Source organism: Gadus morhua, chromosome 1 (genome assembly GCF_902167405.1).
Source record: "Gadus morhua chromosome 1, gadMor3.0, whole genome shotgun sequence".
NCBI lineage: Eukaryota > Metazoa > Chordata > Actinopteri > Gadiformes > Gadidae > Gadus > Gadus morhua.
In genome coordinates, this window is record NC_044048.1 from 22,753,000 (window position 1) to 22,780,499 (window position 27,500).

The 27,500-nt window shown below is 48.2% G+C and overlaps 4 protein-coding genes across 13 annotated transcripts in view; 2 read left to right on the plus strand and 2 right to left on the minus strand.

Moving 5' to 3' along the window:
* fgd1 (FYVE, RhoGEF and PH domain containing 1) overlaps positions 1–8,022 on the minus strand; it is a 15,923-nt gene extending 7,901 nt beyond the window's left edge. For 2 of the 4 annotated variants that reach the window (XM_030355078.1, XM_030355087.1), the window contains exons 1-7: positions 7,655–8,022; positions 6,409–6,687; positions 4,729–4,879; positions 3,973–4,546; positions 2,865–2,957; positions 2,295–2,443; positions 763–919 (exon numbers count right to left, since the gene is read on the minus strand). In XM_030355078.1, the coding sequence (XP_030210938.1) occupies positions 763–919; positions 2,295–2,443; positions 2,865–2,957; positions 3,973–4,546; positions 4,729–4,879; positions 6,409–6,687; positions 7,655–7,712 (1,461 nt within the window). In that variant the 5' untranslated portion in view covers positions 7,713–8,022. The remainder of the gene's footprint in view (positions 1–762; positions 920–2,294; positions 2,444–2,864; positions 2,958–3,972; positions 4,547–4,728; positions 4,880–6,408; positions 6,688–7,654) is intronic. The other 2 variants (XM_030355071.1, XM_030355062.1) reach the window with 2 other exon arrangements.
* Positions 8,023–9,621: 1,599 nt separating this feature from the next.
* Positions 9,622–15,065, minus strand: LOC115540243 (uncharacterized). Of its 6 annotated transcripts, XR_003976148.1 has the most exons (10): positions 13,827–15,064; positions 13,370–13,542; positions 13,024–13,181; positions 12,435–12,633; positions 12,244–12,338; positions 11,090–11,261; positions 10,846–10,895; positions 10,412–10,491; positions 10,148–10,284; positions 9,690–9,832 (listed from the first exon to the last, which is right to left on the minus strand). XR_003976148.1 is itself a non-coding variant. In XM_030351400.1 (9 exons), exons 2-9 carry the CDS (start codon positions 13,519–13,521, stop codon positions 9,767–9,769), a joined length of 972 nt encoding a protein of 323 aa, XP_030207260.1. In that variant the 5' UTR covers positions 13,522–13,542; positions 13,827–15,065; the 3' UTR covers positions 9,622–9,766. The 6 variants fall into 6 exon arrangements, 1 of the variants encoding a protein (XP_030207260.1); XM_030351400.1 differs by lacking the exon at positions 10,148–10,284 and having other exon boundaries at positions 9,622–9,832; positions 13,827–15,065; XR_003976147.1 differs by lacking the exon at positions 9,690–9,832 and having other exon boundaries at positions 10,186–10,284; positions 10,412–10,895; positions 13,827–14,134; positions 14,375–15,064.
* mecp2 (methyl CpG binding protein 2) lies at positions 14,675–26,271 on the plus strand. Of its 2 annotated transcripts, XM_030351337.1 has the most exons (6): positions 14,675–14,711; positions 16,130–16,253; positions 16,754–16,950; positions 18,249–18,445; positions 21,085–21,221; positions 21,381–26,271. In XM_030351337.1, exons 1-6 carry the CDS (start codon positions 14,680–14,682, stop codon positions 22,884–22,886), a joined length of 2,193 nt encoding a protein of 730 aa, XP_030207197.1. In that variant the 5' UTR covers positions 14,675–14,679; the 3' UTR covers positions 22,887–26,271. The 2 variants fall into 2 exon arrangements, with proteins under 2 accessions (XP_030207197.1, XP_030207205.1); XM_030351345.1 differs by lacking the exons at positions 14,675–14,711; positions 16,130–16,253 and having other exon boundaries at positions 16,813–16,950; positions 18,233–18,445.
* A 1,063-nt stretch (positions 26,272–27,334) lies between these two features.
* Positions 27,335–27,500, plus strand: part of irak1 (interleukin-1 receptor-associated kinase 1) — a 13,686-nt gene continuing 13,520 nt past the window's right edge. The window contains 1 exon segment of the mRNA XM_030351357.1: positions 27,335–27,500. This exon segment is cut by the window's right edge and continues 912 nt beyond it. The gene's annotated coding sequence lies outside the window, so the exon portion shown is untranslated.

Consider the following 27,500-nt stretch of genomic DNA (forward strand, 5'->3'; position numbering starts at 1 on the left):
CAGATAGTACACCAGAATACACCATAATACACCATAAAACACCATAATACACTGATAATACACCATAATACACCATTAAACACATATCAAACACCAGAATACACCATAATACACTATAAAACACCATAATACACCATAATACACTGATAATACACCATAATACACCAGAATACCCCATAAAACACCATAATACACTGATCATACACCATAAAACACAGATAATACACCACAATACACCATAAAACACCATAATACACTGATAATACACCATAATACACGATTAAACACATATAATACACCAGAATACACCATAATACACAGATAATACACCATCATACACTGATAATACACCATAATACACCATAATACACTGATAATACACCATAATACACTGATAAAACACCATAATACACTGATAATACACCATAATACACCATTAAACACATATAATACACCATAATACACCATAAAACACCATAATAAACTGATAATTCACCATTAAACACAAATAATACACCAGAATGCACCATAATACACCAGAATGCACCATAATACACAGATAATACACCATCATACACTGATAATACACCATAATACACTGATAATACACCATAATACACTGATAATACACCATAATACACCATAATACACCATAATACACCATTAATCACAGATGTCCACAGACAGATCAGACCCCCGACCAAGGGTTCCCCACCCAGGGAGGGACGGCGGGGGGAGGAGGTGCTGAGGCTGAGGGGTTACCTGGATGTCCTGGATGATGGTCCTGAAGGGGACGGACCTCTGGGTCCAGGACGTCAGCAGCTCCATGGCCGTCTCAAAGTTCTTCACGTACTCCCCGTACATCTTCAGGAACGGGGCCAGCTTCTGGAGGATGTCTCCCAGGCAGGGGTTCACATGCCTGGACACAGACCGCATTACCCCTCCATCATTCTGTCTCTCCTCTGTTACTCCTCCATCATCCTGTCTCTCCTCTATCATCACTCAATCATCCTGTCTCTCCTCTATCATCCCTCCATCATTCTGTCTCTCCTCTATCACCCCTCCATCATTCTGTCTCTCCTCCCCCCCTCCATCATTCTGTCTCTCCTCTATCCTCACTCCATCATTCTGTCTCAGTACACTGAGCTCTAGTACACTGAGCTCTAAAGGGTGCAGTACATTGAGCTTGAGTACAGGGAGCTCTAAAAGGTGTAGTGCAGTGAGTTCTAGAACAGTGAGCTCTAGAAGGTCTAGAACAGTGAGCTGTAGAGGGTCTAGAACAGTGAGCTCTAGAGGGTCTAGAACAGTGAGCTCTAGAGGGTCTAGAACAGTGAGATCTAGTACAGTGAGATGTAGAAGTTCTAGAACAGTGAGCTCTAGAAGTTCTAGAACAGTGCGCTCTAGAAGTTGTAGAACAGTGAGCTCCAGAGGGTCTAGTACAGTGAGCTCCAGAGGGTCCATTACAGTGAGCTCTAGAGGGTCTAGTACAGTGAGCTCTAGAGGGTCTAGAACAGTGAGATCTAGTACAGTGAGATGTAGAAGTTCTAGAACAGTGAGCTCTAGAAGTTCTAGAACAGTGCGCTCTAGAAGTTGTAGAACAGTGAGCTCCAGAGGGTCTAGTACAGTGAGCTCCAGAGGGTCTATTACAGTGAGCTCTAGAGGGTCTAGTACAGTGAGCTCTAGAGGGTCTAGAACAGTGAGATCTAGTACAGTGAGATGTAGAAGTTCTAGAACAGTGATCTCTAGAAGTTGTAGAACAGTGCGCTCTAGAAGTTGTAGAACAGTGAGCTCCAGAGGGTCTAGTACAGTGAGCTCCAGAGGGTCTATTACAGTGAGCTCTAGAGGGTCTAGTACAGTGAGCTCTAGAGGGTCTAGAACAGTGAGATCTAGTACAGTGAGATGTAGAAGTTCTAGAACAGTGCGCTCTAGAAGTTCTAGAACAGTGCGCTCTAGAAGTTGTAGAACAGTGAGCTCCAGAGGGTCTAGTACAGTGAGCTCCAGAGGGTCTAGTACAGTGAGCTCTAGAGGGTCCAGTACAGTGAGCTCTAGGGGGTCTAGAACAGTGAGCTCTAGTACAGTGAGATGTAGAAGTTCTAGAACAGTGCGCTCTAGAAGTTCTAGAACAGTGCGCTCTAGAAGTTGTAGAACAGTGAGCTCCAGAGGGTCTAGAACAGTGAGCTCCAGAGGGTCTAGTACAGTGAGCTCCAGAGGGTCTAGTACAGTGAGCTCTAGAGGGTCCAGTACAGTGAGCTCTAGGGGGTCTAGAACAGTGAGCTCTAGAGGAGAACACTGACCACTCCTCCATGCGTTTCTGCAGCGCTGGCAGAAGGAACTGCTGGTGGAAGCAGTAGATGGAGCAGATGTTGGAGAAGATCCCCTGCACCACATCTGGAGGGAAGGAGGCGCGAGATCGAGACTCCTCCATGAGCTGGGCACAAAATACCTAGAGGAAGAGAAGAGAGGAGGGCAGAGGAGAGGAGAGGAGAGGAGAGGAGAGGAGAGGAGAGGAGAGGAGAGAGAGAGAGGAGGAGAGGAGAGAGAGAGAGGAGGAGAGAGGAGAGGAGACAGGAGAGGAGGGGATGAGGAGAGGAGAGGAGAGAGAAGAGAAGAGGAGAGGAGAGGAGAGAGAGGAGGGGATGAGGAGAGGAGAGAGGAGAGGAGAGAGAGGAGGAGAGGAGACAGGAGAGGAGGGGATGAGAAGAGAGAGGAAGAGAGGGAGATGGCTATAATACACCCAACTGAAAACTAGTTTTGGTGAATAAATATATCTATATATCTATATATCTATTTATCTACATCTATACATCTATAACTAAAGATATAGCTATATATATACACCTATATTAGAATAATCCGTTATTTACCTGGTCCAGGAGGTGGAGCTTAGACACGTAGGCGATCTCGGTGTGGAGCAGCTCATTGGCTATGTTGAAGACCCTCTGGCTGACAGACAGCTGCTGGAGACAGACGCGTGTTACAGACAGACCGGTCCACTGTGTACGGTAAAGACACAACTCACAGGCCGGGTAGACAGAGGAGTACTGTAGCTGGCTGCAGAGTGTGAGGTGGACCGCATGTTAGCTAGCATAGAAACATGCAGAGCAGCGCACCACGCCTTCCACTGCTGCAGAGCTACCATGCTAACGTCTCCAGCTAAACCTCCATGGCGTGGGGCTGTTGCGGAGCTGCTGCTGCTGCTCCAGGATAACCCTGCTGTTATCCTGCTGCTCCATAACCCGTTGATTGTGTTCTACAGCTTAGAATTAGTAAAGATTATTTTACAGCGTTCAGCTTCATTCGGCCCCCAGGCATCCTACTCCATCAGCCCTCCTGCTCCCACGGCCCCTGCTGCTGCACCACCTGGTGCGTTGCACCTGGTACAACTACACCTGGTACCACTCACAAGGTAGTACCGGTGCATCTGGTACCACTACACAAGGTAGTACCGGTGCATCTGGTACCACTACACAAGGTAGTACCGGTGCATCTGGTACCACTACACAAGGTAGTACCGGTGCACCTGGTACCGCTACACATGGTAACGCTGCACCACCTGGTACACCACCTGGTACCACTTCACCTGGTACCGCTCCATCTGGTACCACTGCACCACCTGGTACTGCTACACCTGGTACACCACCTGGTATTGCTACACCTGGTACTGCTCCACCTGGTACTGCTACACCACCTGGTACCACTATTCCTGGTACCACTGCACCACCTGGTACTGCTGCACCTGGTACTGCTACACCACCTGGTACCACTATTCCTGGTACCACTGCACCACCTGGTACTGCTGCACCTGGTACTGCTACACCACCTGGTACCGCTACACCTGGTACCACTGCACCACCTGGTACTGCTCCACCTGGTACACCACCTGGTACCACTGCACCTGGTACCACTGCACCACCTGGTACTGCTCCACCTGGTACACCACCTGGTACCACTGCACCTGGTCCATCAACTCACCTCGGCAGGTAGGACCAGGGTGATCTCTTCAACCTCGTCCAGGTCACTGTCTCCGTCCTCAGATAGGGCCCGCCCAATGGCCCCGCCCCCACCCTCTTCCCCTCCACAGGAGGAGGAGCTAGAGAGGCGCGGGGGGGCGTGGCTGCGATGGAAGGCCCCGCCCCCCTCCTCTCCGCCAGCGAAGCAGAGCTCCTCGCTGTGGGAGGGGGAGCTGATGCTGTCGATGCCGCTGTCCCGATTGGCCACCTTGCCCTCTGTGTGGGGCTGGGGGAGGGACAAGCGCTCGCACGTCGCATCTGATTGGCTGCTCCCCAGCTGCTCCTCATCCCTCATCTCCATGGTAACCAGAGGGTCCAGGTGTCTCTCGGAGGCGCTGTAACCCGACTCCCGAGACAGACGCTTCTCACGCTCTTCATCCTTAGCCTCATCCTCATCCTCAGCCTCATCCTCCTCCGCCTGACCTTTGACCTCCGCCTGACCTTTGACCTCCGCCTCCGGGGGAGGGGCTGAGGATGAGGATGGTGGAGGAGGTGACGGAGCAGGGAGTCTGAGAGGAACCACGATGAGCTGTTCCCTACACACACACACACACACACACACACACACACACACACACACACACACACCACACACACACACACACACACAAACACACAGAGTCAATACCCGCTGTAATGTACAATACTACGTTACAAGTAACCAGTACTGGTGATTCACTGGTAACATTCTGGTATCAGTCAGCCAATCAGCACTCACCTTTCAAACTTCTCGATGAGTGACAGGACTCCCGCAGGGGGCGGACTCTCGGGGCCCCTCCCCTCCCTGGGAAGAGATGGGAGGGGCTGACAGGCCAGGGGGCGTGGCCTCAATCCTGATTTCTGCTGCAGATAGGCCGGCTTGGGCGGAACTGGGAGAGAAAGAAGAGTTACCTACCACACCCCCACCACACCAGCATAACCAGTACACTCCCTAAATCGGCCCCCACCACACCAGCATAACCAGTACACTCCCTAAACCAGCCCCCACCACACCAGCATAACCAGTACACTCCCTAAACCGGTCCCCACCACACCAGCATAACCAGGACACTCCATAAGTGTACTGGTCAGACAGGCCGCTCTGCTGACCCCAAAGCAGTTCAACAGGTTCAGCTTCACAACCTCGTCGCGGTCTCACCTACAGACAGCAGCGATCGTGGAGAACGAGTCTCATTGCTTTGAATAAGCTGGATGGTTCTCTGGTCTCAGGTGGAACCCCTGAAGCTGAATGGTTCTACGGTCTCAGGTGGAACCCCTGAAGCTGAATGGTTCTACGGTCTAAGGTAGAACCCCTGAAGCTGAATGGTTCTCTGGTCTCAGGTAGAACCCCTGAAGCTGAATGGTTCTCTGGTCTCAGGTAGAACCCCTGAAGCTGAACGGTTCTCTGGTCTCACTGAGATCCCCTGAAGCTGAATGGTTCTAACATGGTCTCAGGTAGACCCCTGAAGCTGAATGGTTTTACGATCTCAGGTAGAACCCCTGAAGCTGAATGGTTCTACGGTCTCAGGTAGAACCCCTGAAGCTGAATGGTTCTACTGGTCTCAGGTAGAACCCCTGAAGCTGAATGGTTCTACGGTCTCAAGTAGAACCCCTGAAGCTGAACGGTTCTACGGTCTAAGGTAGAACCCCTGAAGCTGAACGGTTCTACGGTCTCAGGTAGAACCCATGAAGCTGAATGGTTCTACGGTCTAAGGTAGAACCCCTGAAGCTGAATGGTTCTATAGTCTCAGGTAGAACCCCTGAAGCTGAATGGTTCTACGGTCTCAGGCAGAACCCCTGAAGCTGAACGGTTCTACGGTCTAAGGTAGAACCCCTGAAGCTGAATGGTTCTACAGTCTAAGATAGAACCCCTGAAGCTGAATGGTTCTAACATGGTCTCAGGTAGAACCCCTGAAGATGAATGGTTCTACAGTCTCAGGTAGAACCCCTGAAGCTGAATGGTTCTAACATGGGCTTCTGGGCTGGAACAACCGACCCCATCCTGCTCAGATGTAACGGTCTCGATAAAGAATTGAACTAGAAACACTACCTTATAGAAATCGAAAGTAAAAATGGTTCAACTGGGTGATGTTTCAGGGGCAAGAGACAGACCACACCTCCTTGCTTCCTATTGGTTGATAACCGGTGATGATCTAAGCGTCTGACTAGACAACCAATGTTGTGTCTGCACTGAAACCTATCTTTAGTCCATCTAGATGTTCCGTTGCGTACCTCCGGTTCTACGTGCCATCACATAGAACCAAAACCTGAGTCTGCTACACCCACCCCTGTCTGGCTGTGAATCCCACCCCCTAAACCTGACCCCCTGACTCTACCCCCTCTGGAAGGGGGGGGGGGGTCTGGTTCCTTCTCATCTCATCGACCAACAACATGAGGATGACCGTAGGAGGATGGGAACCTCGTGGTTTGGGCCCCGGGGCGGGTCTGCTCCTGGTCTGAGGTGCTGGCCCCCCCGAGAGGTGCGACCCTTCTTCTGGCTCCGGGGGTTCTGGCTGCACAGGGGGGGGTGGGGGACCTGGACCGCGGTCCTGGTCTTCAGAGCAGGAGGGTTCCAGGGAGGGGGGGCCAGAGGGGTCCAGGGAGGAGGGGCCGGAGGGGGGGCCAGAGGGGTCCAGGGAGGGGGGGTCGGAGGGGTCCAAGGGGAGACTCTTTGATAACAAGCTGGGAGATGAGGGACCTGGAGACAGAGAGAGATACAGTCAGACACGCAGACAGACATACAGACAGACAGACAGACAGACAGACGCCCAGAAAGACAGACAGACATGCAGACAGACATGCAGACAGACTGACATGCAGAAAGTTGGACTGACGACACAAAGACAGACAGACGGACATGCAGACAAACAGACGCGCAGACAGACAGAAAGGCAGGCAGGCAGACAAACATGCAGACAGACAGACACACAGACAGACAGAAAGGCAGGCAGACAAACATGCAGACAGACAAACATGCACACAGACATACACTCAAACAGACAGACATGCAGACAGACAGAGACGCAGACAGCAAACGGAAAGGCAGACAGACAGACACGCTGACAGGCAGGCCGACAGACAGATCTTCCTCTGGGCGAAACTCATCAAAAATTGCTGTAATGGTTGCCAGGGCAACCATGATAAACTGTTACTGACCGACAGAGAGATGGTACTTAACACTCGTACACACGTGTGCATGTGCGTGTGTGTGTGTGTGTTTGTGTGTGTCTCGACGATGCTGACTAGCACATCTTCTATTGAAATTCCGCTTCAGCTCATCGCTGCTGCAGCAACAACCCCCCCCCCCCACCCCAACCAGACCACGCCCACTTTACGGTTATCATCGATGTTCGCTGGCGACCAAGAGCCGCAAATCACAGACCTCACACAACGACGACATTTAGAACATATTGCATAGAATAAACCATTCGTATTAAAGAGAGAGAGAGAGAGCGCGCGAGAGAGAGGGAGAGCGAGAGCGAGAGAGAGGGCGCGGGAGCGAGAGACACACACACATCTGTCAGTCGCGCTGAACATCTAGCCTCCATCATTGCGGCGAGATGTCGGTAAAACATCTGGGGCTCCAGAGTCGCTCCATCCTATGGAATGAGAGTGACATGTCGCGATCGATAGAGTGATACAGAGTGATAAGAGTAATGACTCACCCCGCAGCAGACTGGTCTTGTCCATATACATCGCGCAGCAAAATACAAATCCTGTCATCAAACCAGTGGAGGGAGAACTGGTCTCCCGGTCGCTCCACCACGAAACCCGCAGCGACCTCTCCAGTCCCGCTACACCACAGAGGATACACACCGACACATCTATGGAGATATATAATCTGGATCTATACACCGAGCTACATCCTCTAGACCTATAGAGATACACCGAGCTACATCCTCTAGATCTATAGAGATAGAGCGAGCTACATCCTCCAGATCTATAGAGATAGACCGAACCGATCAGAGCGCTGCCCGCTGCTGGCGCCCAGTCAGCCGCATCACCGACACTAGGTCACCGCTAGGGGGAGAGCGAGAGAGAGAGATGAGAGAGAGAGAGAGACGAGAGAGAGAGAGAGAGAGAGAGAGAGAGAGAGAGAGAGAGAGAGAGAGAGAGAGAGAGAGAGAGAGAGAGAGAGAGAGAGAGAGAGAGAGAGAGAGAGAGAGAGAGAGACGAGAGAGAGAGAGAGAGAGAGAGAGAGAGAGAGAGAGAGAGAGAGAGAGAGAGAGAGAGAGAGAGAGAGAGAGAGAGAGAGAGAGAGAGAGAGAGAGAGAAGAGAGAGAGAGAGAGAGACGAGAGATAGAGAGAGAGAGAGAGAGAGAGAGATGAGAGAGAGAGAGAGAGACGAGAGAGAGAGAGAGAGAGAGAGAGAGAGAGAGAGAGAGAGAGAGAGAGAGAGAGACGAGAGAGATGAGAGAGAAGAGAGAGAGAGAGAGGATGAGAGAGAGAGACTGAGAGAGGAGAGAGAGAGAGAGAGAGAGGAGAGAGAGAGAGAGAGAGAATCGGTTTTCACTCTGATCAGAAACGAGTCATCACGTGACTGCTCTAATTCGTTTCCTTGACAACCCTTTCAGTGAATTAAATATCAAAATAAGATAGTGCTCAGGAGTGTTAAATCGTATCTATTTCTTTATTAAGATGATACACACACACACCACCGTCTAGCCGCATTTTTCATAACTCACGGCTCCTGCACGCAATGCATTGTGGGACAACCACTGTCTTCTACTGGAGCTCCCCAGTACAACCAGTGGTAAGTTTGTATTTTATGAACATCTGGTTGTAAAAATATATATAAATCAAATACCAGCAGAATATAACATAACATTAATATAGAGAATATTATTTAATAGCTACTCCCATACCCACTTCTTTAACTCGCCTGGTTCATCTAGTAACTAACCTATCACTTATATAACTTACCTGGTTTCCCACTTCAGTCCCTGAATGATTAAAGTATTGGTGATTCTGTAGTTCTGAGACAGAAGCAGTATTGGTGATTCTGTAGTTCTGAGACGGTAGCAGTATTGGTTATCCTGTAGTTCTGAGACTGCTGAAGTTTTGGTGATTCTGTAGTTGAGTGTGGGGTCAGGTGAAGTACTGGTGATTCTGTAGTTGAGTGTGGGGTCAGGTGAAGTACTGGTGATTCTGTAGTTGAGTGTGGGGTCAGGTGAAGTACTGGTGATTCTGTAGTTGAGTGTGGGGTCAGGTGAAGTGCTAGTGATTGTGTAGTTGAGTACTGTGGGGTCAGGTGAAGTGCTAGTGATTGTGTAGTTGAGTACTGTGGGGTCAGGTGAAGTGCTGGTGATTGTGTAGTTGAGTACTGTGGGGTCAGGTGAAGTGCTGGTGATTGTGTAGTTGAGTGGGTCAGGTGAGGTACTGGTGATTGTGTAGTTTGAGTGTGGGGTTTCAGGTCTTCGCAGGCTGGAGGGAGTCCGATGGGGGTGAGCCCAGCGTCAGTAAGGCTTGCTAGCACCGAGCAGCAAAATGTGCCAGGAGGTGGATGTTACATATTAAGACAACACTAAGATCACAAAACTTTTATTCAATTAAAATGACTCTTAAGTCAAACTGTGCTTGTGGGTGTGTGTGTGTGTCTGTGTGTGTGTGTGTGTCTGTGTGTGTGTGTGTGTCTGTGTGTGTGTGTGTGTGTTGTGTGTGTGTGATATTGTGTCTGTGTTATTGTGTCTGTGTGTCTGTGTGTCTGTGTGTGTGTGTTTTTGAATGTGAGGCTCTGTTATTGTGTGTGAATATGTATCTGTGCATCTGTGTGTTTGTTATTGTTTGGGATTGTTTGTGGTGTTGTGCGTCTCTGAAAGTCTGCTTCTCAGACGGTACCGAGGCTGAGACATCATTCCGGGGTCATGGTGGCGTTGAGGAAGAGGAACAGTATGACCAGTACAACGGTGGATGGAACATGGAGGGGAGGAGAGAGAGAGAGAGAGAGAGAGAGAAAGAGTGAGACCCATGTTAACATCTCACACAATTTCAGACAAAGTCTTGGTAGTCAAACATGAACCCCAAATACACACATGCCAAAAATCAGTATGTATATCGTAGTTTAAAGTATCCTTATATTAATAATAATCAGTATGTGAATCCTAGTTTAAAGTACACACGTACACACACACACACCATGTGAACAAACAAAGACACACCTGTCCCTCCTCAACCAGGAAGCTGTACACTTCGGGGGCGGGACAAATAGTTAGAGGGGCGGGTCTAGTATATCGCTGGGAGCGTGTACGTCTAGGAGGAGGGGCATCCAGTAACAGCAAAGTATTCTGGGAGCTTTCTGTTGATGTGTCCAAAGGACCGGTAAAAACAAAACACACACACACACCTGAGAGGTGAGACATGAAGGCCCCTCTCTGAGTGGTGAGACAGGTTATTATGTCCAATTAAATCTGATGCCAAGTTACCTTTCTCTGAGCGGTGAGACAGGTCGGAGTTGGTCGGAGGACGGAGTACGTGTTCCTGACGACGAGAGGTCTCGTCGTCTCTAAGGGTAAGAAAGTTTTAACATGAAGAATAGTGTGTTGATCTAGTTGTCCTGGTAACAACATGAGAATAGTGTGTTGATCTGGCCGTCATGGCAACCACATGAGAATAGTTTGTTGATCTAGTCTTCATGGTAACAACATGAGAACAATGTGTTGATCTGGCCGCCATGGTAACAACATGAGAATAGTGTCTTGATCTGGTCGCCGTGGTAGCAACATGAGAATAGTGTCTTGATCTGGTCGCCGTGGTAGCAACATGAGAATAGTGTCTTGATCTGGTCGCCGTGGTAACATGAGAGTAGTACGTTGATCTGGTCGTCGTGGTAACATGGGCGAGGAAGAGTATGTAAAACCTCCTTTCTCCTCCACATGTCTTCCTCCCCACTTCTGCTCCTCCTGCGCTCTGCAGACAGACAGACAGACAGACAGACAGACAGACAGACAGACAGACAGACAGACAGACAGACAGACAGACAGAAACAGACCACTGTGTGAGTGGAGTCAGACTGACACCTGTGTGAGTGCAGATTGACAGCTACCCGTGTGTGAGGGCAGTCAGACTGGTACCTGTGTGTGTGAGTGCAGTCAGACAGGTACCTGTGTGTGTGAGGGCCAGCTGCAGGCTGTGCTGGGTGTCTCTGAGCTGGGCCAGGACCAGCAGACTGTCCTGGGTCGGGTCTCTGTAGCGCAGGGCTGCCAGCACCAGGATCAGGACTCCCAGAGTCCCCATGATCCTCCGGAGGACCGCCACGTACTCGGTCACCAGCTCCTGTATGTAGCATTAGCATAGCATCACTACAGTACTGCTACAGTACTACTCCTGGGTCACCAGCCCCTGTATGTAGCATTAGCATAGCATCACTACAGTACTGCTACAGTACTACTCCTGGGTCACCAGTTCCTGTATGTAGCATTAGCATAGCATCACTACAGTACTGCTACAGTACTACTCCTGGGTCACCAGCTCCTGTATGTAGCATTAGCATCACTACAGTACTGCTACAGTACTACTACCGGGTCACCAGTTCCTGTATGTAGCATTAGCATAGCATCACTACAGTACTGCTACAGTATTACTCCTGGGTCACCAGCCCCTGTATGTAGCATTAGCATAACTACAGTACTGCTACAGGGTCAACAGCTCCTGTTGCGTTAGCATAGCATCCCCACTACACTACTACTACTAATGGGTCATCAGCTCCTCTAGTGTTAGCATAGCATCACTACTACACTACACTACTACTACTGGGTCACCAGCTCCTAGAGTAGAAACATAGTACTAGTACAACCAAAACACCATACTGGGTCATCAGCTCCTGCACTAGGGACATAGTATTACAACCATAGTGTGAGTGAGTAAGCGGGTGAGTAAGTGAGTGTAGGTTAGCTGTAGTACTAGATAGTAGAAGTACTAACCATGTGTGTGTGGGTAGTAGTACTAGGAGTTGGTACCAGTAATAGTAGTACTAACCATGTGTGTGTGGGTAGTAGTACTAGGAGTTTGTACCAGTAATAGTAGTACTAACCATGTGTGTGTGTGTGCGGTAGTAGTACTAGGAGTTGTACCAGTAATAGTAGTACTAACCATGCGTGTGTGTGGTAGTAGTACTAGGAGTTGGTACCAGTAATAGTAGTACTAACCATGTGTGTGTGGGTAGTAGTATTAGGAGTTGGTACTAGTAATAGTAGTACTAAACCATGCGTGTGTGGGTAGTAGTACTAGGAGTTGGTACCAGTAATAGTAGTACTAACATGTGTGGTAAGCAGGGTTGCTGAGTCCATGACATACTGGTAGATGAGTCGCTCCAGGCACACATTAACACACACCAAGCCTAGTAACACCAACCTACACACATAAGTAGGGAGGAGGAGATGAGGAGAGGTAGGAGGAGGAGGTGGAGGAGGAGGAGCAGCAGGGTCGACAAGAGGAGGAGCAGGGTACCTAGAGCGGGCCGTGTGGGGGGTGCAGGTGAGGAGGAAGGCGGTGCAGAGGCCGGCCGCGTTTGTAGAGGCGGAGCTCAGGGTGTGGGCCTCCAGGAGCACGAAGCTCTGCAGGAAGGAGATCCGGTTGAAGAGCTCCGACAGGACCACCTGCTGCTCCCTGGAGGAGTCCGTCACCTGGGAGAACAGCTCCCTCACCCCTACGCACCGCCATGATTCAGAAGACCCGTTAATAAACCCATTTATTACGGCCATCGTAGAATATCAGAAGTATCGTTATACGATTACTGCAATAGGGTGAGTACCCTGTGAGCACTCTCTGAGTCGGTGAGTGAGTGAATGAGTGAGAGGGTGAGTACCCTGTGAGGACTCTCTGAAGTGATGAGGGTGAGTACCCTGGGAGGACCTCTCTGAGTCGGGGAGTGAGTGAGTGAGGAGGGCGAGTACCCTGTGAGGACTCTCTGAGTCGGTGAGTGAGTGAGTGAGAGGGTGAGTACCCTGTGAGGACTCTCTGAGTGGGGAGTGAGTGAGTGAGAGGGTGAATACCCTGTGAGGACTCTGAGTCGGTGAGTGAGTGAGAGGGTGAGTACCCTGTGAGGACTCTCTGATGGTGTGCTGCAGCTCCTGTCCGTTGAGGAGGATCTGGTCCTGGGCCAGCAGGGCGGAGCTCTGGGCCTCCAACAGGTCCTCAGTTAGCAGCCTTGTGGAGCTCAGCTGCTCGGCAACGCTGGCCGACGCCTCCGTCAGGCTACACACACACACACACACACACACACACACACACACACACACACACACACACACACACACACACACACACACACACACACACACACACACACGGTAGACCTACTGGTTCTACCTGTGCATAGTGGTAGACCTACTGGTTCTACCAGTGCATGGTGGTAGACCTACTGGTACACCTACTGGGCCTACCTGTGCATGCTGGTCTCGGCTCTGAGCTGCCAGGCCTCCGACTGCAGGAAGTGACAGATGGAAAGCGTATGTGTGAAGAACTCTGTGAAGGCGTTGAACGCCACGGCGTCCATGTCGGCGGTACACTCGCTGAGCTCTGCCCCCTCGGGCATGCTGGGAACTCACGGCCGGACCTGCGAGACAAGTATCATGTAGTCGACTTTAATACATTTACTCGCCAAGAAACAACTTGAGACCTTCAGTCATCATAGGTCCTCTGTGGAGGTAAACGTACACTTCATGTTATTATATTTCTTCATCTAAATTGCAGACTGTTTCGATTACAGAGTCAGATCAAGGTCAGAGCATTAGGTGAAGCTTAGTAAAGATCTCCCATGAAGTTAAATATAAGTATGGCAACACATCTATAATATATACATTGACTGGTGTGTGCGTGGGTGCGGGTGCGTGCTTGTACCTGTGCAGGTGACAGTGGGTGAACTTCAGTGCCATCCTGCTCTGCCGCTCCTCCGTCAACTCGCGGCAGGATGCCTCGATGTCCACCAGTGCACGAGCCCAGCATTCTCCGTAGCGCGGTTGGTTCGCGAGTCTGCGGACGTGAAAGAGCTCCGCTTGACCCTTCTCCGCCAAGCTGTCGGTGCCGTATGAACCGGGAGAGCAGACGGAGGCAGCGTGCAGCAGCATCAGGTAGAGCACCACACGGGACCACATGTTGCGGCTCTGCGTCATCAGGGGTCTGGACCTATGATCTTTCATCTGGAACACCTGGATAGGTCACGGTTTGATTGGCTCTGTGTTCAAAGGGGCGGTGTCAGACTCTTTTAATCGGCCTGGAATATAAAACTGCTGGATTTACCCGATCGGGTACTATTCAGAAATGTTCATTTTATACTTTCATGTTAATATTATATTGATATTAAAATGAAATAATTCGCTTTAGGCTTTACTGCTATACATTAAAGGTCCCACTCGAGAATTTATAAACAAAGCGACTGTATTTCTTACTCGTTCCTCGCTCTTTACGACAGGCCCACATATGTTTGCCTGTAACCCGCCCAACTTTAAGAATCAATCTGGATAACCTATTTTCGTCAACTCATTCACTGTTTACAACTTCTAATCATCCAAAACTTCAGACGCATCTTCCTTTCTATGGACATCTCGCGTTGATACGTCTCTCGATACTGAGGTTCTAGAGATCTCGCGTTGTTTCATCTAACGGCGATGGGTACTGAAGCAGAGGGGGCGTGGCCTCGGTGTTACCGGAGATGTTTTGGTTTTTTTATATTAATATATTTATTTAAATAAAAATGGCCGCCGTTGAGCATGGAGAGGAGAGACTGTAAGTGGCATTTTACATCAAAATCCAAAATTATTACTTAATAAGACACCGCGCTCCTTAAAGGGCCTGTGAACATTTCTGTTTCGTATTTGTGAATTGATGTAAGTGCGTTGATGTGTATCCCGGCGTGTCCCGCCGTGCGGTGTGCTACTGAGGCAGACTGGGAATACGTCACCAAGTTACTGCGAAGTCCTGCTTGTGCTTTTATCAAACTGTGGGTCAGTTCGCCCTCACAACCTGGTCCCCGTGTCTGTTGATGTGGGGGGTTGTTGGTCCAGACTCCGTCGGAAGTGGGACTCCGTGTAACATGACCCAGCGCGGAGTTAAGCTCCTGTCAACACAGAGCAAATGCTCTGTTGTTGTTCCCCTCCCCTCTTTTACCCGCATCCTGCACCCTTAACCCCAGCCACCAGGCTAGTTAGCCACATAGTCCCCTAACGAGGCTAGCAGGTTAGTTGGACACATTGTCCCCTAACCCCAGTTAACAGGCTAGTTAGCCGTATAGCCCCCTTACCCCAGATAATAGTTTAGTTAGCCACATAGCCTCCTTAGCACAGCTAACATGCTAGTGAGCCACATAACCCCATCTTACAAGGCAGTTAGCCATATAGCCTCCTAGCCCCAGCTAAAAGGCTAATTGCAATCACAGTCCCCAAACTCAAGCTAACTGGCTAATTTGCCACAAAGACCCTATCTTCAGCTAATATGCTTGTTAGTGATGTAAATTATTTGAGTCTATGCTTCTTCTGATGACATGTTCCAAGCTATCCCCAGATATGAATGGTTTCTTCTCTACATTGTGGACAGCACCATATAAGGTTTTATGAGTTTGTAGATAAGTGAATCACTACGAACATGGCCTCTTTGCCATTTCCGCAAAACCCAAGACAGACCAAAGGTTTACCTGGGTAAATTAAAACATGTAGGCGTGGCCTTTTTACCATTCCGCCCAACTTTCTAACTGAATTCTTACCCGTGTCCGGGAGATGCTCATGAACCACCGCCAGAACACAGAACTCGTTTACCTTGTGTCTCTGTTGAAATAAACCATGTGTTGAACATTTGCTACTCTCTGAGTCATACCTTGCCCGAAATGACTGTTACCACAAAGGATCAAATTAGTTTTTCATCATGAGCCACATAGGCCCTAAGCTAACAGGCTAGTTTGTCCCATATCCCCCTAACCCCCAGCTAACAAGCTAGTGGCTAAATAGCCCTAACCCCAGTTAACAGACTAGTTGCCTCATAGCCCCTAAAGCCGAGCTAACAGGCTAGAATGCCTCATTACCCCAGCTAAAAGGCTCTTTAAGTAAGTACTGACTGACTATAGGTGGTTGGTGCTTACTATAGGTTGGTACAAAAATTGTAGGTTGTTGGTTGTACATAATACCTACTGTAATACTTTACCTTTGTTTCAGCGCCGGCTGCGCTGCTGAGGAAGAACCTGACAACCGGAGCCACAAAGAGCGTCGCCATGACGACCTGCCGACAGGAAGCTCAGAAGGCGACGATTCTCAGAAGGGGGCGGAGCCAAAGGTCCAGGTGAGACCCAGTGAAGGGAGAGACGCAGCTAGATCTCAGACTAGACTGTGTGTGTGTGTGTGTGTAGACTGAGTGTGTGTGACGTGTAGACGGAGTGTGTGTGGTGTAGACTGAATGTGTTAACTTGGGTAAACTGAATGTTTGTTGCGTAGATCGAGTGTGTGTTGGGTAGAATGAGTGTGTGTTGTGTAGACTGAGTGTGCGTGGTGTGTAGACTGAGTGTGTGTGTTGTGTAGACTGAGTGTGCGTGGTGTAGACTGAGTGTGTTTTCTGTAGACTGAGTGTGTGTTGTATAGAATGAGTGTGGGTTGGGTAGGCTGAGTGTGCGTGGTGTGTAGACAGACTGACTGTGTGTGTTGTGTAGAATGAGTGTGTGTTGTGTAGAATGAGTGTGGGTTGGGTAGGCTGAGTGTGTGTTTAGTCTGCCTCATGACAGGCTGGGTGTGTGTTTTGTAGGTTGTGTAGCGGGCGGTGTGTAGACTTACTGGTTTGTGGTGCAGGTGTCTGAGCCGGAGGCGGGGCCGTCTGAGTCCCAGTCCGGGGCGAGCCGGTCCGCAGACCCCCGGCCGCGGCGCTCCGTGATGCGGGACAGGGGGCCGCTGTACGAGGACCCCTCGCTGCCGGCCGGCTGGACCCGCAAACTCAAGCAGAGGAAGTCCGGCCGCTCGGCCGGGAAGTACGACGTCTACCTCATCAAGTAAGCCACGCCCTTAAAAGAGGCGGTCTGTGACAACCCTCGGCCATTTCATCATCGCTGATCCTCACGATCGTACCCTGATTGTACCCAGTGGTTCCAGAAAAATAATTGTTGTTTTTTCGCTTTGTTTATTACCAAAGCAAACGCAAAAAACATTAAAAGAAAATACTACCAGCGCCCTTGAACAACTAAATCGGTTATCCAAATATCAATCCCTTAACCTCTTCATCCCGACATGGCCCGGTATCGGGTCTGGCCTCTCCCCCCCAATTTCAAAGACGTCATTAGGCATCCAAACACATGAGAACGTCAAACAACACTAGAAATATTTGATTCCCAAGCTTTGGTACATTTTAAAGCCATGTTTGATTTATGACAGACAATTCCAACCGTATAACTTGAATACTTAATTCTTAGTTTGTTGGTGTATGGAGTGGATGTTTTTGATGAATGCTGATGTGATTTTAATGTGTTGTGATGTTTGTGGTGAATAGTGATGTGATATTAGTGTGTGTTGTGATGTTTGTGGTGAATATTGAGGTGATGTTAGTGTGTGTTGTGATGTTTGTGGTGAATATTGATGTGATATTAGTGTGTGTTGTGATGTTTGTGGTGAATATTGATGTGATATTAGTGTGTGTTGTGATGTTTGTGGTGAATATTGATGTGATATTAGTGTGTTGTGATGTTTGTGGTGAATATTGATGTGATATTAGTGGTGTTGTGATGTTTGTGGTGAATATTGATGTGATATTAGTGTGTTGTGATGTTTGTGTGAATATTGATGTGATATTAGTGTGTGTTGTGATGTTTGTGGTGAATATTGATGTGATATTAGTGTGTGTTGTGATGTTTGTGGTGAATATTGATGTGATATTAGTGTGTGTTGTGATGTTTGTGGTGAATATTGATGTGATATTAGTGTGTGTTGTGATGTTTGTGGTGAATATTGATGTGATATTAGTGTGTTGTGATGTTTGTGGTGAATATTGATGTGATATTAGTGTGTGTTGTGATGTTTGTGGTGAATATTGATGTGATATTAGTGTGTTGTGATGTTTGTGGTGAATATTGATGTGATATTAGTGTGTGTGGTGATGTTTGTGGTGAATATTGATGTGATATTAGTGTGTGTTGTGATGTTTGTGGTGAATATTGATGTGATATTAGTGTGTGTTGTGATGTTTGTGGTGAATATTGATGTGATATTAGTGTGTTGTGATGTTTGTGGTGAATATTGATGTGATATTAGTGTGTGTGGTGAATATTGATGTGATATTAGTGTGTGTTGTGTGTAGTTCGGAGGGCAAGGCGTTCCGCTCCAAGGTGGAGCTGATGGCGTACTTCCAGAGAGTGGGGGACGTCACTAGCGACCCCAACGACTTCGATTTCACCGTCACAGGGAGGGGCAGCCCATCCCGCCGTGAGAAACGCCCCCCGACCAAGACGCCCCGGGCCGCCAAACCCTCCCCCCGTCGCCGTGGACGACCCAAAGGTAATGTTACCATGACATGTGTGTGTGTGTGTGTGTATATTTATATATATTAGTGCTGTCAAGCGATTAAAATATTTAATCGCGATTAATGTCATAGTTAACTTGCGATTAATCACTTCTAAATATCCCTTGATTTTGTGCTGCCAGCCTTTCAGTGAGATCAGAGAGTGTTGAGAAGGACAGTTATAAAATATATTTGGTAAGATGGATATAAGGAGAGAGACCCGCAGTGAATTCAACCAGGTCCACTTGACATCGGGTGCATGACAGTGGTAGGCCGACCGTAAAACTTCAATAGCCCAGGCTTTTATTCGTTTCAATCACTGAACTTTCGAACAAAGCTCTTGCTCAGCAAAGATGGGATATTATTTAATCCAGTATGAATATTCCTACCATACGTAGGCCCATACACATTACCAGGCTATTGAATAACGCTTACACACACACGCACACGCACACACACACACACACACACACACACACACACACACACACACACACACACGGTGGCGGAGTGGTAATCGGGAGAGTTCGGAGAATTCCTGGTGGGCTGTTAACAATATTGCGTTTATAAAAGTTCCTTGCAGCGTCGTCCGGCGCTACGTTTGCCCAGCCAAAAGAGCGTTAATCGCGCGATAAAAAAATGAACGCCGTTAAAATTGGTTTGCGTTAACGCCGTTAATAACGCGTTAAACTGACAGCACTAATATATATATATTTATATATATATATATATCAGTGTAGACTTCTCCAGTGAGGAGAGGGAGGAAGATCCTCCTTACCATTGATGAGAATAAAAAATGTAGCAGTCCAGTCTACTGTAATGAATTAATGCTCATTAAATATGACTACTTTAATGCCTTTGTATATGTAATGTTTGTTTCCCTGGGTAAAAGGATATTAGCACCCCCTATCGCCTATTGACAATTATTCAAGGGAGGACGTTCCTCCCTCAGCCTCCAGGGACTCCCATTCATTTCCCCGAAAGTTTTGGCGGCCGGTAAATAACATGGGGTTCAATGGGAGAGAGGAGGAAAGTCCTCCTCTGAGTGGGTGTGACTAGCTGAGGGATCAGGATCCCGCCTACGTCTATTCACGAATAGGCTTGAGCCCTTGCGGTGCCATGAACCAATAAGCAGGAGCCCTGGCTGTGGTCGTTACAGTGCGGCTCTGTTTGCTTATAGTATTGGCGTTTTCGTTGCCCGCGGCCTGGCGGCGGAGCCAGTGTAGCTGAAGATAAACATAGCCAAATTACATCCAATAGCTTCAGTCATTGAGGCCAAAAATAGGCCCAATGATTTACTTTTTTTTTTTTTATAAATAACTTTTACAAATAAAGAGTAGGCCTGATTTGACCAATTGGCTTTGCATCCTTTCCTTCTGCCCTTGTAGTCCCAAGACATGCTGCCCACCAGCTTTCGAAGTACAATGCTGCCACTGGTGGATTTGTATCAATTCACATAATTCTCCCTCCCTGCTATTTTGTAGTTCATCAAAACATCCTGAAACAACTTGAGTCTCACATAGTTATGCCACCATACGCCACTAACAGTGCAAGCAGGCCAATGGCAACCAAGCGCGCAGTCCTTCCTCCCTCAGTTTAAAAAAAAAAACAGCCGCCACTGACTGATATATATATTAGGGCTGGGCAAAAGTATCGATTCATCAATGCACTGCAATTTATTTGTTCTCGATTCAGAATTTTTTTTAAATCGAGTATTCCCTTTTTGCTAGTTAAAGCACAATGAAATGGTTAATTCATTTTGAAATGGTTGATTCTAAATAATTTTTTGGTATTTTTGTCATCTGCACGTATTATTGAATCAATATCGAAGCAATTGGATCAATATCAAATCGAATCGAATCAAGACCTAAAGAATATAATTTAATTGAATTGTGAATTTATTACACAGCTCTTCTCAATGCTGTGGAACGCTCCGTTCACTTGCATGGGTCTTCCCCGACTTCCAGCTGGGATTTTTAATTTTTTTATTTGACCAAGATTTGACCAGATTTACTTCTTTGGTAGCACTCCGCAAGTAGTCCGGTAACTAATCAACCCCACACTACACTATAGCACTCTGTAAGAAGTGTACACTATAGCACGCTTTAAGAAGTGTACAATATATTACTCTATAAGAAGTGTACAACATTGCACTCTATAAGAAGTGTTCACTGTAATACTCTATAAGAAAGGTACACTATTATGCTCTATGAGAAGTGTACACTATAGTACTCTATAAGAAGTGTGCACTATAGCACTCTATAAGAAGTGTATACTACAGCATTCTATAATAATTGTACACTATAATACTCAATAAGAAGTGTGCGCTAGTAGAGGGCTGCCTTGGGATTGGGTCCCGCCAACGCAAATCTTGCGGGAGTGGGCGGATTGAACTTTGCTGCGGGCGGCTAAAAAAAAAAAACTGCGGGATCGGGATGTAGCCTAAAAAAGCTGGCGGGAATGCAACACAAATTTGCGTTTGCAGGCGGGAATTGTCAGAAATTCGGGAGCGGGATGAAGAAAACAGTCCCGCGCAGGACTCTACACTATAGCACTCAATAATAATTGTACACCATAATACTCGATAACAAGTGTACACTATAGCACTCAATAAGTGTACTCTCTGTGTCTTCAGGGAGCGGGAAGGCACGGCGCTCAACAGAGGGCGTGGCCATGAAGAGAGTTGTGGAGAAAACTCCAGGGACGCTCCTCGTCAAGAGGCCTTCTGACAAGACCGAGTCAATGGCCAGCACCAGTACTTCAGCCTTAATGGTACCACCTGCCTGTCTGTCTGTCTGTCTGCCTGTCTGTCTGTCAACCTTTCGTACACCTAGGGAAAAGCCCAACAGATAAATGACAGCCACAGCATCGAAGCACATGATGCTGTGGCTGCTGATTGGCTGACATGGCGTGATGTTCTACCTCTTATAGGTGGTCACCAAGTCGCGTCCGGGAAGGAAGAGGAAGTCAGACCAGGAAGTGGCGCCTCCCCAGACGGCCCCGAAGAAGCGAGGCAGAAAGCCAGCCTCGGCCAGTGCGTCAACATCAGCGTTACCCGCGGCAACCACTGGACCCGGGGCCTCTTCAGCAGGAAACTTTGCAGCGGCCATATTGGCTGCAGAGGCCAAGCGAAGGGCTGCCAAAGAGAGCGCGGCCAGAGCCGTCGTCCAGGAGACGGCTCTGCCAATCAAGAAGCGCAAAACCAGAGAGACCATGGAGGACTTTGAGAAGGTGGCAGCGCCTGTTGCTACGACGACACTTAGCGGCTTGGGCCATGGTGCTGCCCCAAGCACCTCAAAGCCACTCCCTGTCGGCCGGTCAGAGCCACTTCCTGTCGGCCGGTCAGAGCAGCTTCCTGTCGGTCGGTCACAGCCGCTTCCTGTCGGTCGGTCAGAGCCGCTTCCTGTCGGTCGGTCAGAGCAGCTTCCTATCGGCCGGTCACAGCCACTTCCTGTTGGCCGGTCACAGCCGCTTCCTGTCGGCCGATCAGAGCAGCTTCCTGTCGGCCGGTCAGAGCAGCTTCCTGTCGGCCGGTCAGAGCAGCTTCCTGTCGGCCGGTCACAGCCACTTCCTGTCGGCCGGTCAGAGCAGCTTCCTGTCGGCCGGTCAGAGCCACTTACTGTCAGCCGGTCAGAGCCGCTTCCTGTCGGCCGGTTGGACCAGCTTCCTGTGAGGGATGTCGTTCATCCCCAGGAGCGCCAGACCCCTACAGGCCAGAAGCAGAATGCAGCCGAGAGTCAAAAGAGGAAGGATCGCACCCCGCTCAAACACCCCTCCCACCACCGCCCTGCTCCACCGAAACACAAACCTCAGCCGCCCCAACCACCTCCACCCTCACCACAGTCTGAGACCCCACCCACAACACAGGTCACACCTCTGCCCCACCCTGTTCCCCAGACCCAGCCCACTAGACCTCCGCTGCACATACAGAGCTCACCCACAAGCCCCTCCCCTCCCCGATCTCAACCAAAAACAATCCACTCCAGACACCAACCTCAGTCCAGACAGCCCCCACCTCTCCCACAGACTCATCAGACCCGCCCCCAGCTTAACCCACAACAAACACAGCCCCGCCCCCAACTCCTGCCCCGCCCCCAGCTACAGCCCCGTCCCCAGGTCATCCCTCAACAAACACAGCTCCGCCCCCAGCTACAGCCCCGCCCCCAGCTACAGCCACACCCCCAGCCACGCCCACAGCGCCCAGGTGACCAGCAGGCACCGAGCCAGCAGGTGTGTCCGACTGCCAGCCTGACCGCCCCCCGGCCCCGCCCCCTCAGCCTGGCCTCAGGCTGGGAGGGGCGGCGGGAGGGTGTCGGGGTGGAGGGGAGAGCAGAGGCTCCGCCCACGTTGGACACCAGGGAGACGTCAAGCCCGCCTCCAGCAGGAAGCAGCGAGCCCGTGGACTCTCGGACTGCTGTCAGTGAACGGGTCAGCTGAATGGCTAAGGATCCCTGATTGACGTGTTAACGAGTCCGCTGATTGGCCAGGCTGAGCAGGCTGGGATTGGTTGTGCTTTGTCTCCGTCTGTACCTGGAGGTCCTGTAGAACTATAGAACTGGATCACCATGGAGACGAGAGGACCACAGAGATGAGATCACCACGGGGACGAGATCACCATGGAGATGATATCACCACAGAGATAAGATGACCACGGAGGGAGGCAAGGGTGACGATGTGGACTGTGTACATAACGACAAGGCAGCTGTTTGGAAGGGGTACTAGTTAGAAACCATGCATACTGACACCTAGCTTCCACAATATAACCCCCTTTTGTACCTTTTTTAAGCTTGTTTAGATTCTGGTCTCTATACTCAGCTTCAGCAGAAAGATGAGTGTGTGTGTGTGTGTGTGTGTGTGTGTTTATTTGAGTTTGGAATAGGGTTAGGCAGGGTTGGGGGTATAGGGTATGCAATGGACCATACGTCATGTTTGTCAACATTAATAGAGAATCACACGTCTTCAACTGATATAGTGTCTGGTTAATGTCATCGGACAATATCGTGTTTGGCTATTGTAGCTGTCAAGCTGTAACTAAAGATAGTTTAGGACACGCTGAAAACATCTGTACCTTGTTCTGCTGACAGGATCTGGGAAAGGTTTGATAGAGCTTGGGGAACCAACGCTAACACCTGGGGCTCCTGAGACTCTGCTCGGTGACAAAGATTATCTTTTGGTTGAGGACGTCGGCAATAAAAGAAAATGCTGTTACGCTTACAGACGGGGACATTTGTAGAGTTTGTTCTTTTAATTTTAGTTTTTCTCATGAATTTGGTCACTCTCTTGTGGTAGCTTGTTGTAGCTAAAGTAACTGCAATTTTCAAGAAATTCCTAGATGCTGCATTTCCACTGGCTTGGATATATCGACTGCACCTGGCCTTGACTTTAATGCACTGTACATGCACTCTATTATACAGTAGTGTACTCTAATGTACTGTACTCTAGTGTACTGTACCTGTTCTCTAGGATACAGTAGTATACTGTACTCTAGTGTACTCTACCACACTGTACTGTACTCTAGTGTACTGTACTCTAGTATACTCTACCACACTGTACTTTAGTGTACTAGACTTTAGTATACTGTACTCTACAACACTGTATTGTACTCTAGTGTACTGTACTGTACCACACTGTAGTGTACTCTAGTGTTCTGTACCTTTACTGTACTATAGTGCACTGTAGTGTTTTGGACCATGAACAAAGTTTCCATCATGTAAAACTGAAGTTCCTCTAAAGCATAGTACTACCGCAAAGTGCAGAGTGTGTCCAACTGATGGTGGAAAAGCAGCATCTCTGGGTCTGGGTTGACACAAGACAATTGTAATGCTGGCCGATGCAACAGCATATTGCATTTAATCTACAAAGGTAACATTTTGGTTAATTTTTTGCAAATGGTGTATTGATTGCAACAGGATAAGCGATTTAATGAACAAACAACTCTCAGTGAGTAGATGCCGATTTAGGGCTAAACAAAGTGAGTTTTTAGCACCAACGTTGGGCACGCCATGAGTAGGCTCGGGCGCGAGGGTTTGTGGGCCGACCAGATTCCGCTTCATGTTACTGAAAAAAGACAATCAAGTTTCCTAATTTTCCCCACATTGTTGCAGGCCTGCTTGAGTCTGTTGCGGTTCTCAGCTGCATCTGTCAGGCTGCAGCTCAGTGCTGCCACTCACTCAGTGCTGCCACTCACGTTATTTTACCTGTATCCTCTGGAGTCTCACCAGTGGGACCTGGTCTGTCTGGGTAGGATCCTACGGCCCATTAGCCTTGTTAGACCAACCCGATATTGAAGTTTGCGCTTCGCAATGACTTTCAGTCTGGCCTTGACTGGGTAGAAATGGATTTGGACAAATGAGCACAGCCTTAAGTTTTTCAAGAAACGACAGCCAATCGTAAGACAACCAAGAAGAGACGCTCATACTCTCTCTGCTCTTAGAAGCAAAACCAAATCCTCTCTGAAAGCCTTCCATGCTAATTTCTGTTAATCTTTTAGCGTTGCTATTCAGTCTATTTTGGGGGAAAGAAAAGTAGATTGCTCCATCGACTTCTTCTTCCTCCTTTGGTTGCTTGCTGCCATATTTTATTCCGGTAGGCTGCGGCACTTCTTGATTGGTCATGACCTGCCTCCCCTGAGCGTTGATTGGTCCTTTTCCCTTGAGTATTTCTGGGATGCCGGAGGCCAGACCGATGTGCAGGAGCCAACAGAAGGTAGTCTCACAGGGATGATGGCTGATATACTCAAGCTCAGTCTGACATGCTTCAGTTCACATCTTGTGTTTTATTGGCCAGCTAGTACATGATGGCTCACGCAAACATTGTTGAAGTCCTATTAAAAACTTCCTCATTAAAGAACATGTTGACGGACTGGATATGGAAATGTCATTCCATACGGCCCTGGTTCCTGCAGCATCCCAGATTCAGATCTTCAGAGGATTCTGGTCTTATTGGGAAAATCTCTGTCTGTATAGGACTCTGTTCTAGCTCTGTCTATATAGGAATGATCTTACTCAGTCTCTATAGGACTGGATTCTGAGACAGTTCTAGCAGGGTTCTGAGACAATTGTAGCTGTGTTCCTAGTCAGGATCAAGGAGGCTCTGTTTCTTGCTACAGCCTCCAGACTGACCAGTTTATCCCAGGTAGTGTATCGTCCTATCCATTTAACCCATATAGCAATAGTTTTTTTTTTACTTTCATGAATGTCATTATAAATAGAGGTGTGTTTGCATGGTTTGTACTTTCCTTTATTTTCTGGATTAATTCTACTTGTTTTTTCTGCCCAACATCATGACATCATGACAAGCCCGTCAGGGTCTCGGGACTTGAAGAACTGTCCTGTTTGCTCTTCTGGTTGGACTTTCACCTCAGAAGCCTGCATCTTAACGTCTGCAATGGCTCAGTGGACTGGTTGTTGTTAGCAGCATACTCATTCCCCGGGTAACCCTAGATGTTTGAATCCTGTTGAAGCACTTTAGTAGATATTTCAACGCTTGTTATCCAGGTCTGGTTAGTTAAGCTTTCGTCCATCTTATCATCTTTTATGTGAGTCTGCACTTTATAAAATGTTTGCAAAATTGTCATCGACTGTATTTAATCTGAGTATTGGCCATATTTTTCATCTGTGAAGTTGACAGTAGCTTAACCACAAATTACTTTTGGACATGGTTTGGTGTTTGGCCTGTAACGGACAGCCTAGTAAAGCACATGATGCGACTCCTGTTTTATTGGCTATATGGAAAACCTCTAAACAATCCTCACCTGTTGTTCAACTGATTACAGTATCATTATTATATGAGTGTCGTTATTAATTACAGTGTCATCATCATATATGAGTGTCGTTAATGATTATAGTGTCATTATCATATATGAGTGTCGTTATTGATATATTGTCATTATTCACCATGAATACTTGTATCGATAATACTGCAGGCCAATGTTTTCATGTAGTCTAAAGCAAAACCGTGTTATATCATGGAGCATCCGTATTATAGTTGAATGGCTCAGAGCCAGACTACTCGTTTTTAATACATGTGAATTCAGTTACTCATTCATTCAAAATTATGTATTCCTAGGCTTTATCCTACCCAAATTACTATATAGCACTGCTATATCTTTATTATTTGTTTATTATTCAGTGCAGCATGATAACGACATGATAAGTAGAACTCATGTCAGCGACCTAACTAGCCAGCCTGCAACACTCACCACAATCCTATTGGTCTTCGCTTTCCAGCTGGCCCTCACAAACACTCCAGTATGAGGCCTGACTTGTACTGGTTATCATCCATATGGACACTGGTCCTCATCTTTACCAAAGGGACGTCATGGCGACTCTGTGTTCAACGATCGAGTTCAGCGGTAGCAGTAATCGACGGCTTAACTTTCGCGCCGGCGGTAAACGTTTCCACGGTAACAGCGAGCTCCACCAATCAAAGACGTGTTAAACATATGGAATGTGGGTAGTTTAGTCATTCTAAATGACATCGTGGATAAAACATGTTTTTCTTAAAACTCAGACTTGTACGGTAAGTATATTTTGGATGGTTACGACATAATGCATTTGAATCAAAACCTCTATGCAGAATATGAATGGGATCCAGCACTCCCAGAACCCCACTGTTGCGCTCTATTGACCAATCAGGTGTGAGCGGATGAAGGCTGGTAAACAGTCCGTGTGGAGAGCAATAACCCCAGAACCCATCGGTCATCGTCGGACGTCTGAACACACGAACATTCAGAGGTTTTCTAGGCGTCCTCCTGACCAAATTTCGGCTGATCTCTTTAAAGATAAATAAAAGGTTCCGGGGTAGTTGCTCTCCACACGGACTGTTTACCTGCATGCACCAACCCGCTCACACCTGATTGGTCAATACTACCCAGACTACAGACGGAAACCAGAACCGTTCCGTTAACAAAGTCTTGTCCCGTTTCCAACAGATGATGCATGCACAGGCAGATATGCTGCATATGTGTTTCCATAGCTTAAGATAGAAATTAGTAATAAGCGACTAGTCGGTCTTTATTTTTTGATTGTTTCTTTACTTCATTCGTGGGGC

Coding starts and splice junctions, on each gene's coding strand:
- LOC115540243 (XM_030351400.1), bottom strand. CDS start 13,521: ATGCCCGAGGGGGCAGAGCTCAGCGAGTGTACCGCCGACATGGACGCC. Junction 12,339..12,434: donor CCCCACACGGCCCGCTCTAG/GTACCCTGCTCC, acceptor TTATGTGTGTAG/GTTGGTGTTACTAGGCTTGG. Junction 10,492..10,845: donor ACATGTGGAGGAGAAAGGAG/GTTTTACATACT, acceptor TCTTACCCTTAG/AGACGACGAGACCTCTCGTC.
- mecp2 (XM_030351337.1), top strand. CDS start 14,680: ATGGCCGCCGTTGAGCATGGAGAGGAGAGACT. Junction 14,712..16,129: donor GAGCATGGAGAGGAGAGACT/GTAAGTGGCATT, acceptor CCTTTGTTTCAG/CGCCGGCTGCGCTGCTGAGG. Junction 16,951..18,248: donor TACGACGTCTACCTCATCAA/GTAAGCCACGCC, acceptor TGTTGTGTGTAG/TTCGGAGGGCAAGGCGTTCC.